This window comes from Martes martes (assembly GCF_963455335.1).
Source record: "Martes martes genome assembly, chromosome: 8".
NCBI lineage: Eukaryota > Metazoa > Chordata > Mammalia > Carnivora > Mustelidae > Martes > Martes martes.
This window is the reverse complement of record NC_137895.1, coordinates 107,162,349-107,174,849: the sequence shown is the minus strand read 5'-3', so window position 1 is coordinate 107,174,849 and position 12,501 is coordinate 107,162,349. Positions and strand designations below refer to the sequence as shown.

The 12,501-nt window shown below is 44.1% G+C and overlaps 1 protein-coding gene across 1 annotated transcript in view; it reads right to left on the bottom strand.

The window, feature by feature from the left end:
* Positions 1–12,501, bottom strand: part of CACNA1C (calcium voltage-gated channel subunit alpha1 C) — a gene marked incomplete at its 5' end in the record, with an annotated part of 716,579 nt that overhangs the window by 143,716 nt on the left and 560,362 nt on the right. The window contains one exon of the mRNA XM_080812080.1: positions 5,514–5,604. Coding sequence (XP_080668206.1) covers positions 5,514–5,604 — 91 coding nt within the window. The remainder of the gene's footprint in view (positions 1–5,513; positions 5,605–12,501) is intronic.

The window sequence follows — 12,501 nt, the reverse complement described above, 5'->3', positions numbered from 1 at the left end:
CACTTAGTTATAAGCCCTGATGTATAACCCTTGACACCATACTTGAAGACTGATTTTTTATTGTTGTTGCTAATCTCAGGGGATTGTGAGCATAATTTTAGGCTCACTGGGTCAGAAACGTTCATCCCCTTTCAAATACCACATTACTTAAACACCCCTCTTAAGAAAGGGGAGGGTATTGCTCTAGTGGCAAGTTTCTGGAGACAAAGGAAAATCCCAACTCTTGGAGAGCTGAGGTTAGAACTCCGTAAAGCCCACGTGTCTTGATTCCTCCATATTTCCTTACATAGGTGGGAGTCAACAGTAGGATCCCACTTCATGAAAACAGAAGGACCCCATTGCTCATCAGCCTCACCTCTTGGGAAGTTACCATCGGCTCAAGGTTTGGAAAGCTGATCTGTCTCACTGTGTGAGTAAGGAAGCTGGGGAATCTATGGCAGCCTGGTGTCATGGCCCCCACACCACACCCTGGGTTGGCTGATGTGTGGAAATGCTTCCTCCTACTGGTTTTTAAACCACTTCAGATTCCTCAGCAAAATAGAGGCTCTAGCTTTTCCAAATCCCAGTGGGGGATGCACAACGTGCTCAGAAGTCTTCTCGGCTTTTTCTAACATTATTGTCCTAGTGAGGTACAATGACTACCTCGTGTTTTTAAATGGCTTCTTGAAGAAGAGCTAGGAGGTGGACAAAGAAACTCACACTCAGGACTATGAGAACAATTTTACTGGGTTGGACATGAAGTTGCTTCAACCCAAGATAGTTTTTCTGCCCAAGCCTCTAAGACAAACCTTCCAGGGAACCATGATTTTCTTTGTTGATACTAAGGTTCAAAATTAGAGACAAGCCCCAAACCCCTTTCCTTTTGCTTAACTACTTACTTCTTGGGGGCCTATTTATATTTCAGCTTCTCTCCCCTTCTTAGAGTAATGAGCACCATTTGTTTACTACCTGCAGTATGAAATAGTATCTCCCTGAACTGTTCCAATTTGCCTTTAATGTAAGTCAGATGGCCCCAGGCTGACGCACATCCGACTCAACCTCCTTGATGCCATAACCTCAACACCATCCACAGCTGTTATTCCTAGAGGGGTAATGGACCTCTTCATCACAGAGCACTGCTTCAACAACTGGGTGCTGAACTCAGTTGCTCCACATTCTGACCAGATTCTCCTTCTCTATTCATCCTCCTGCTCTTGCTTCGAACCTAATCTTTTCCCTCACTGGGTCTTTCCCCATCATTCACCCCCTTCCAGGGCTCCTGGGCTAATGCCAGTCTTAACTTCCATTTCCTGGCTTGGTACTAGAGTCAGATCGATGTTGCCCTCAACACATGGCCTGGGACTTGTACTTTGCCTGCCTTGCTACACCGCTACTCTGGTTCACACTTCTGTTTTTAGTGCTTCTGGACTATGCAGGCTGCCAAAAAAATCTGTCGAATTATTTCGAGAGGTTGCCTTCACATTTACGATGTCGGGCTCCACTATGGCTTCAGCACTGCTCAGCAATCTTTTAGTGACCTCTTGGTGACTCACTAGCTTGAATCTTCTGTACTGTTCTTCAGGTTCCTAGGACACCTAACCCTCACTTTCTATGATGAGATGACAGATAATTTGGTATGTCTCCTATCATTGACTTTCTGTATCAGAGTCTATTTCTGATTCTATATTCTTTATAGAACTATAGAGTTTGAGAACTTGGAAGGGATCTTTAGATGTCACCTGTATCTATGGTTTGCAATTTATCGGGTTGTAGAATGTTTTATTCATATGAAATCTTACATGGAAGCCCGAATGTACAAGTGTTGAAAATGGCCCCCAGGAATCCTGGGCCTCTGTTAGGAGTGTCCTGAGCCAACAACCAAGCCAACTCCCTCATGTCCTGGAGGGCCAGACCAAGACTCAGAAGTGCTTTGGTTGAGGTCACATGGCTAGTTGGTGGCTGACTGGGACTTGACCCCAGGTCTCTTTTTCCATCTTCCAGTTAGTCCCAGAGGTAAGGAATGCCTTTTTTCCGTGTAAATCTAGTGTCTCCAACTGTGTCTCTGAAGTCAATGTTCTCCTCTACTTAGGCAATGTCTTGCTATAATTACTCATTTCCATCCCAGCATCTTTAGATTGTCCATTTTCACTGGTCACTTCTTTGCTGTGAAGACTTCCCCAGTGTTTACTATGAGGAATAAACAAAGCCTCACTTGGCCATTGCTGTCTCCCTTTCTACCATCTTATTTTCCCTTTTCCCTTCTACGGCCTCACTTCTGGAGGGAGTGCCCTATGCTGGCTCCTTCTCACCCCTCTCCTTCACTAAAACTCCAGCTCCAGCAAACAAGTCCTATAGAGTATGGCTCCAGAACCCATGACCACTTTCTTGATTTCCATATGTGACTCTAGCCTGAACCAGCATCATCTCACACCTCACTAACTGCTATCGAGGCTGCTGAACTGTGTTTCACTGTGTTCTCTGTTGGTCTTGCTTCTACCCATTCTTTCCCTGACAACTAAATGATCCTTCGAGAATGCAAAAATAACCCAGTCAATCTCCCTAGCCAGCTCCATGTTCTTGTGGCTTCTCACAGTCTTGTGATAAAGACAAAGATCACTAGGCGCCTACCAGGCCATACCCCACCTCCAACCTCCTCTCTCCCTCTCCTCCCAAGTGCCCTGTCCTGGACACACTGGCCTCTCTGTTCTTCCCTCCAAGGGCCTTGAAAAACACTGTTGCCTTTGCCTGGAACATTCTTCCTTACTCTTCACCTCAATACGTATGTTTACTCTTCAGTTCTTAACTTAAATTTAATTCTTCAAAAAATTGTTTCCTAACTTGCAAGTCTAACCTGTTATTAACCCTACATTACAGCTACTTTTCCTTCTTAATACTTGGACTTATTTACTTGTTTAATGCCACTTCCACACCAGATTATAAACTCCAATGAGATCTATCAATATTTTTCTACTGCTATGCCTCACCATCACTTTGCACCAAGCTGCGTATACTGCTGAATGAAGGTACAAATAGTTCTCTCTTGAAACTCTTTCTCCTGTGGCCTTCCTGCAAGTGCTGCTATCTGTTTTCTTAACACACCTTCATCTGTTTCACTTACTTGTCTGTCAGGTTCCCAAGATTGAGCCCTTGGCCAACACTCATCCTATAGCCTCATTAATAGTTTTTATACTGATGACCTCAAGGGTGTGGCTCTATCCTTGTTCAGAGCTGAGCTTTGGACCACCATATCCTGTTACCTGCATGGTATCTGCAGGTCCCTCAGTTGGACCTTTGCTTCAAATTTTACTTCAGCATCCTTACTATTTTCTGTCTTCAAGCATTGATGTCTCCTTCTTCTTCATCAACTCCCTCTTCCCCCAAAAATATCATATTTCAGTTCCTTTTTCTTTCTGCCCTCACCCCCTCAGGGACCATCTTCATCAGTCCTTCTCACTACATATAAATTCTCATCCTGTCCTCATCTGACTGCACAAGACTTTTACCTCTTAGCTTTAAAAATGCCAGCCCCTCACTGTCTCCTCCCCATCACACTCAGTCTCAGCCCCCAGCCTCTTCTCATACTGTTTCTCCCACAAGGAACGTTGGAAATCTAATCCCATGGTTGTCTGAGGCAGGGAGTGGGATGGGGCTGGATAAAGAGATGGGGAAAAACCATAATTTATTAAGTATATATTATAATCCTGGCACTGGGTCTAGGTGTTTTATAAGCACAGAGTAGAGGCATAAATGTGGATATTCATAAGGATAACAGGGACCATTTCTACAGAGCTCTTCCAGCCTGCAGAATGTGTCTTAAGGAAAGGACAGATAAACTAGAGGTGCCAGCTTCCCTTTCCAGAGGATAATCATGTTCTCCTTCCAACATATCTCCATGTTCTCCCGATATGTACTCTCAAGTGACTTCCTAAGGCTAGGAACTTCCCTGGTCCCTCCTGATTTGCAACTTGGGCTATGCCCCAAATCTTGAGTTGTGGTGTCCTCAACCATCTTTTCTATACCCCTCCATGGTGTCAAGACCACAGGTTCGCTGGGGTCCATCTGCAAAAAGTTGAGTGCTTGCTTTGTACGGTTCCAAAAGGAGAAGAGGGAAAGGCTTGGACTGGTGCTTAAAAATGTAATTAGCCCTGTATTTTAACAACATTTTGACAATAATTGCTTCCCAATGATGCTGAGAAATTTGCAGTGCAGACTCCCTGGTGCCACTGTCAGAGTGAGTGATGCTGAAAGCCCTGTGTACCCTGGAAATAGAAGTGGCAAGAGGCAGTCTGTTCCTAAGTCTTGTTTTCCCTTCTCATTTCTTGGAGACCATGTTCAAGGCTGGCATGGCTTGTATTCAGACTCACCTATAGAGAATCTTTTCAAAGGGATGGGGGTTTGCTTGGACTATTGAGTCATTTCAGGGATGAAGGGTGAAATAAGATGTTTTTCCACTGATGGAGCGATTTAGAAACTCATTTTGTTTGGAACTGGTCCTACTCACAGCCTCCTCTGGGCCGTGCATTTCAGTGAGTGGGATGAGCTTACAGTTCTTACCCCATCAAGTCCACTTCCAAGAGCAGAAACTGAATGCTCCAGGAGGCCTCATGCCCAAGGTCAATGTGATTCCCTGACAGAATAAGACTTTAATCTTTGGACTCTGCTGAGATGCTGGTAATAGAATCAGCAGTTTGCTTATTTTTAGCAGTAAAACTATTTTTCCTCCTTTTTTTGTGTGTGTGTGGGAACATTTCCCAGGGACTACCGGTTTCCGTTTTTAAGATCAAAGATGGGTGACGGTGATAGTTCATGTGTGAATTGTCCCTCTGTGCACCGGGCCAGTCCTGGGCCAGTCCGCTCCCTGAAGACTGAGGCCTGGGGTCTGACCCAAGGGAAGGGAAGCTGTGGGCATCTAGGCTGGATCTGCTTTTGGAGGAGGTGTCTGGCCACGTTCCAAGCTAAGCACAGGTGAATTTTTTATTAACTCAAATTTGCACTTCAGGCATCTCTGTTTCCCTTCACTAGGTGGGTAACTAGAGTTGCAGAGAAGGACCAACATGTTGATTATCTCCCAGGATATTTTCTTACCTGTTAGCTCTTCTTCCAGGTCACATTTACCAAAATGGAAAGGGTGGTTAGCAGGACCCAGGAACCCTCACCTAGGTGGCTCATGTGATAGGGGGTTAGGGAGCTGGGAAGAAACAGACTTCAGAGCCACCGCCAACCTCCCCTCACTGTCCCCCTACCCCTGTCCTGTATTTCTCTGATGTAATGGACAAGGGCTCCAAATCCTGAGTCAGACCCTCCCAGGAGTGCAGACTTAGAGACTGGTCTTAATGTCAAGACTCCTGCCCCTGCTTAGGAGCCATACTCAACCCAGAGCCTTCTTTTCTCCACAGAAGTCACTGCCTGAGCTTTCTGTTTCTCTGACCTCTGCTGCACCCACGAAGGGCCAGCCCATTGTGACTTCAGGACACAGCATCCCTGCCCGCATCCCTGGAGAAGCCCAAGTCTTTGGGCTCGCCGTGCCTACTCACGCCAGCCTGGCCCCGCAGTTCTCTCCCTCGATGTCACCTCCAGCCACGTTTTCGGTGTTGACAGACTCGGTCTCACTTGTGGGCATGCTCACTACAAGAACCAAACGGATGCAGAACAAGGCATTGAGGGTGGGGAGGAAAAGGGGAGAGAAGAGCATTAGTTTGCAAAACACCTAGTCCCAAGATTGTGGGCTACCTGGAAGGAGGAGAGCCTGAGCAGTACCTGTTAGTTGTTGGGGAGCGGGGGAGGCAGAGGTGCTGCTGTGAGCAGGTTGGGGCATTGGCACTGCCATGTCCAAGTTTGGGGGTTTTCTTGACTGTCACACCTACAACTTGTCTAGGGTGAGTTTAACTAGGTTGGCCTTACTTCCTGAAGACACTGACCATTGAATCCTTTCCTGCCCTCAACTCTGTGACATCAGAAAAACTGCGCAAGAGTTTCCATTTGCATCCACTACTAAGCATAAAAAGAGGAGCTTTTATCAAAATATTTTATTTTGCTTACCCCCCCCACCAATTCTAAGGGGTTTCATCCCCAAACTTAGGGATGTTTTTGTTGTCTCATGAAGTACTAGAAGGGTGTGGAAGACCGCCCCCTTACTTGTAGTGCATACTGGGTCCTGAGTCGGTTCCATCTAGGACCATACCTGAAATAGGGAGCTTGAAATAAATGACAATTACCAGAATCGGGTATTAAGATTCAAACTAGCACTACAGACACCAGGAATGGGGAGCATAACCATGGAAACCACCAATTGAGTTTAAATGTGACTTGAAGATAGATTGCAGGTAGACTGGGATGTCATTTCCCCTTCCAGCAATCCTGACTGACTTTCCGACCCCAGCAGGCTGACTTGGGATATAAACCATCTAATTCCACTGGTGTCAATCTGTCCGGTCAATCTCCACTCCCTTCCCAAGGCAGCAGTGGGCTGCATTTCCAGAGTGGCAGGAATTTTCTAGCTTGGAACCCAGTGTGGTGGCTTAGAGAAGCCATTATTTTATCATTATTTTTTATTTCGAATAGAAGTTTCGCTCAAGAGAATTTTTCCTCTTCACCCTCTCTTACCCTTTTAATATGATGCAACAATGAGTTTTATTTTTGGTAACCCTTGTTCTTCAGAGTGGCCATTACGACATTGGCCCTGGTTTCATTCTCCCTGCAGAACAGAACTCCTCATGTGGTGGAGAAAATCACTGACTCAAATCAGCCACAAGATGTGGCACTTTGTACAAGTCCCCATGGGGCCACCACAGCCCAGGAAAAGATTCTACTGGTTATATGGATAATATTTTTGGATGGAGACTGTCCAAGGTTCATTTCTTTTGGATGAAGACAAGATGGGTGGGTGAGAAGAGACTCATTTCAGGAACATGCAAGATACAAACAGAAAGCCCATGACTTAACATATGTTTGATTGTCATGTATAAGAGAACTCTCTACCCAGGACTCATTTTTTTAAAATTTTATTTTATTTTTATAGTGTTCCAAGATTCATTGTTTATGCACCACACCCAGTGCTCCATGCAATATGTGCCCTCCTTAATACCCACCACCAGGCTCACCTAGGACTCATTGTTAATACAGTTGGGTAAAAGAAATCTAGATGCCATTTCAAAGAAGGCTGACTCTGGATGAGCCTTTAGATATTACCCAGCTCTAGTTTATTCCCTTCAATTTATAGGACAGGAAAGTGGGGTTTAGGGAAGGGAAGATGCTCAAGTTCACACAGCATGTTTGGGGTAGGACTTGGTCATGAATACAAGTGTCATGAACCCCTGTACCATGCTTATCTTGATTGCCCCTCTGTTGACCAGCTCCCTATGCTATACCTTAAGACAAGATGAGATTCTTATAGCCAAATCAGGCTCTGGAAGCATCATAAGAACATGGTAAATAACCAAATGGTGGTGTTGAATTTTACAGCATTTACACACCCTTTGTAGCCTGAGGTCTGAGGAAGCTGGTTTTAGCACTGGGAGGTAGGAAGAAGGTACCTTCAGAGCTTGCCAGGTCCCTTCCTCCAACTGTACTATACAACTAGACTTCAGGAAGAAGTCATACAATTGAAGAGCCTTCAGTCCTTTCAATCCATCTATCTCTGGTCATCTCTGACCTAGGTTTCCTTTAACTCTTCAGGCATCATTGTTTAAAGTTAAAGAGCTCTGGGAGTACCTGGGTGGCTCTGTCATTTAAGCATCCAACTCTTGGTTTTGGCTCAGATCATGATCTCAGTGTTGTGAGATCAAGCCCGGCACTGGGCTCTGTGCTCAGTGGAGAGTCTGCTTGGAATTCTCTCTCTACCTCTGCTCTGCCCTACTCCCCAGTAAACAAATAAACAAACAAATAAATAAATGAAATCTTAAAAAAGAATAAAGTTAAGGAGCCCTGGCTTTGTGATACTTTGCTCCCAGAGAGCTCCTTATGTGTTAGTGGAGTGGTCTGATGGTGGTGGTGCTGGGCTTAGAAATACAACCAAATGAGGAGTGGATAGGCTTGGGCTGTAGGAGGAACCATATCATCTCCTAAATCGAAGAACTGCCTGTACCAGTACCAAGTTGGCATTTATGGTGACCTTAATCTTGGCTGCACTAATCAAAGGAAGGGTTCCATCAGGGAATAGTTGCTGCTGATTGTCATGTCTTCTGGCTTTGTGTATATATATAGATATATATTATATATATATATATATATATATATTATATATATATATACACACACACACACATATATATATGTGTGTGTATATATATGTATATACATATATATATATGCATATGAAGAGACGCTAGGGCAGTGGCTTTGAGTGGGACAGATTATCATCCCCTTGAACACACACACACACACACACACACACACACACACAATACACATTCATGAACATTGCATCACAAGACATCGAGAAAAATACCCTCCCATCCAGTCTGGTATGTACCAATGCACATTTACACACATAGAGCGCAGGGGAACATTACCATGGGTTTCTGTGGAGTGACTAAACCAAGCAAACTTCCCTTTCTTCTGATCAAGCAAGCCCGCTGGAGTGCCTCCTTTCACAGACAAGATGGTCAGTGTCAAGAACCAGGAACAAGACATCAATAGAGAGCATGCAGTCAACCACGGGCAAAAGAAAGAAACAAGGAACTCAGCTTTCACATAGAACATCCATTTTCATCTTTGAACATAAACTAAGAAAATTATAAAAAGCAATAAACCAAAACACATAAGAAAACATAACAAAGTAGAACCAAAACCCCAAATCACATGAATTAATGACACAAAACAAATGATGGACCTTGAGGAGAAGGAGTTACTCCAGCAGAAGTGTCAGTCTACATTGGTCTATCTAGTTAGTGGCTTTGAGGGAAGAGCTTTCTGGGAGAGGCCACCACTCATCCCTGCTGCCTACGGGCTCCAGTAAGGTAACTGTTAAAATCAAACTAGCATTGATACTACCCCTTTACTTCTACCCAATGGCCAGGTGACTTGACCTCTTCCCCACTGGTAGTGGATCTACCCTTCCCTCAGCACTTACACTCTGATCATGCCACTAGCTAATGAAAAACAGCCCATGGATCTGTTTGCCCCTTTGTCCACTTCAACTATTCAGTCCCATTCAGTAATGACCCACCAAGGGCTTCAGGTCTAATCATATCCAAACCCTATTATGTATCTGCTTTTAATCAGTTCAAATAGGTAAAGTAGTTGCTCAGTTTTTTGTCTGTGGGTAGTCTTTTGAGGAGTTTGGTGTAAAAAGGAGAAGAATTCTATAAGATTCTTTTGGCTCTGGGCTATAGTTGAAGAAGAGGGTGCTAGGGAGATTGTAAAGACACTGATTACCACAAATGGAAGAGGAGGAGCTCTGTATTCTGCAAATAGACTTTGAGTTCTGGATGTCAAATGCTTTAACTCATACCAGAGAAAGAGAATTTCCCTGCTCTGTTTGACAAAACTAGCATGAACTTCACCTCTGCCAGGCCTGTACGGAGGGTGCTGGGGGTAAATGGTGAGTGAGGCTTAGTCACAACTTATTAATGAGGTGGGAAATCTGCTACCACTCAGGAAAGGAAGCGTATGCCCTGGTGGTGAATGGGTAGGTGGCCCCACCAGTCCCAGGAAAGGGCATGAAGGGAAGGTCAGTTCAAGTTTTTAGGTGCTTCTTCATTTTATCCACTTCCCTTGGAACTTGGATCACCTTCAGTGAGCATCCCTGAATGCTGCTTGCTAGTGAGAATTCTGAAGACTGGTTCATGAAAAAAAGGATAAGTCTTATTTTTAACCTGGGTAAAGGGCCATGTCCCAACCACACATCTTTAAAATACAAAGCTTGGAATAAGCAGACACTTCTCAAAAATCCCATATGAGAAAAGCATATGGGACCCTCCTGAGGGTCAGGAGCTGAAATGAATGGCTTGGTTCCAACTTGCCTTCTAGCAAAAGATATGTCTCAACATACAGTGATAACTGTTACTGAAGTAGGCATCTCATAGTGCGTGGTCTTTTGTTTGGAGGTGTACAGGGGTCAACATGAAGCCACCAGTTATCAAGTTTCTGTCTGTTCACTGTTGTCTGGGGGAACAAGAGCCCTGGAAATTCTCTTGTGATGGAAAGCCCAGAACACCATGACCTGTTATAGAGAAGCCACTATTCAGCTTCTGGCCTTGGCACCAATATTGTCCCATATTGTTTGATTTCAGAAATAACTGCGTGATAACTTTGAAAACAATAGAAAGAGCTTGATAAAAAATATGGTCAGTCAGTGTATGACTGAATTTGACCAGGGCTGGTCTTTTATGTGGGCAAAGTTGGAAGCTACCAGTGTGGAAAGTGATTTGAAGAGCATGTAAATCATCTCCCTTACGAGTGTGCAGTAGTTTCTGTTAGATCTGCTCTTTTGGGTCAAGTCATATATCTGAAGGTTTCTTGCTGTATTGAAAAATCTCTCACCTGGAGGGAGCAGTATATTGTATAATGTATATTAATATACATTAACATATTAGTGCCTATTTGTGATAGTTTATCCCCAAAATACCTAAGGGAATATAGATGGGTGAAAATGCAGTTTTTTGTTCCTATTTTACTAAAGGATTAGACGGCAGGATCATAGGTGATTCTTTAAGGGATCAATTGCCCTAGGGAGATGGACTTGCATTCCTTCTTGGAGTCTGAGTGCCCAAACTGTTGGAAACTGAGAATGATAAATGCTGGGTACTTATTTGGTGGATGAGCTGGAGACTCTGCCTCTTCCTGTGGCCACTCAGAGATGAACTGCCTGGAAATTAAGGCAGAAAGAGAGCAAAGAACCCAGGTGCCCAAGGGGACCTCTCCTCTAAAGGCACCCCTCTTGATGCTTATAAAGTGAAACTTGATGTGTGCTCATTTGCACATTGTCACAACAACAGGCCTTCTGCAGGATGAAGTGTGATTCTGCAGGATGAAGTATGATTCTTGAATGATTTAGGAAGGATATTACTGAGAAAGAATGTTAGAGAGGAAGCTAGTTTTCTGACTTTCTAATTGCATTGTTAACTGGTGCTATGCATCCAATCTGGGTCTCTGGGCTGTCCTGTTCCTTGACTTCTGCTGAGAAGATTTCCAAAGAAAATGAGATTTTCCTGGAGGAGTAATTAACAGCTGCCTTTGCAGGTGGTGGATAACATAAACACAGTTTTAGTCATATCACAACAGCTACAATGAGTTGTGTTGACTCCATCTCACCAACAACTGATTGCATTTTGAATTACTGTCTTCTTTCCCCAGAATATTTTCTCTTGGTGACAACTCTTGCTTGAATGGTGGCTGGTAGATGATTTCTACATCTCAAGGGAGATGCACAGATCTTGTTTCACAATAACCAATGTCTTCCCCGACCTGCTTGGAGAACAGTTGTGTGGATACTGGGGGATTATAATAAGCCATTTCCTACATGGCTGGAAATCATACGAATCATGCTGGGGGAGGAGTACTAGGTCTAAGCCATGGTGAAGATTGGTAGTGCCTGGTACATGTGGGTTTGCAAACCTTCTGAAGGTTTATTTACTAAAATTTAACAATCCTCCATTAAACACCAGGTAGTGCTTTGAAAACATGGCTGCACAGATCAGCTAGCCAGCCCTTCCAAAGCTGTGGTCAACTGAGAAGTTCTCTGTAAAACTATTGTCTCCAGTCAATTCCATACACAGCTTCAGTACACGTGGTGAATCTGCTCTGGGTTGTCCCAGTGTATCAGCACTCACATTTGCCGTAAAAAAATAGGAGATCTCATTTAGCTACCGTGATGTAATATGTATCCCCAAAGATGGCCATACTCACCCATGTGCACAAAAAATGACTTCAGAAGGGGCTCTGACCAAGATTTGAGAGTAAAAACAACGTTAGTTTTGATAAAGAAAAAGAAAGTCACTAAGGTTACTTAGCAACCAATCCATAAAGGAAACAGTAAGCAAAATCTTCTCAGGTATCCCTTCCTTACTTTCTTTTTCCTTCTCCCACTTTCTCCCTCCTTCCTTCCTCTACTTAGACTAAGGGGAGATGCATGTAGAAGCATCCACACATAAAACATCTGGCCTTGTTTCTTGAGGCCAGTCTGTCTCAGATATTTTTATTCATCACAATTGACCGAATGACACTAGAGCAAACTCCATGTGAGGGAACGAGGAACAGACCTGGGAGAGATGGAGAGATCTACCTAGTTCTGAATCTTTGGTCACCCAAATGGCTCTGACATTGTCCCACGGATGGGGCTTTGCCATATTCTGTGGAGACTTTCAGCAGGAATGGCTGGCCTCTCTTGAGATCTGCTAAGAGAAATGCCCGGTCGTCATTCTGGAAGTTAGCTGTCAGCCTCATTACCCACGTCAGAGAATTTATCAACTGTTGTCAATCTTTTATCTCCTTTCATTGGGAGATGGTTGGTGCATCAGGGCCAGACATCCTGGGTATGGTGGGAATGTTGAAGCCCAAGGAACTGAGGGCAATTCTTATTCA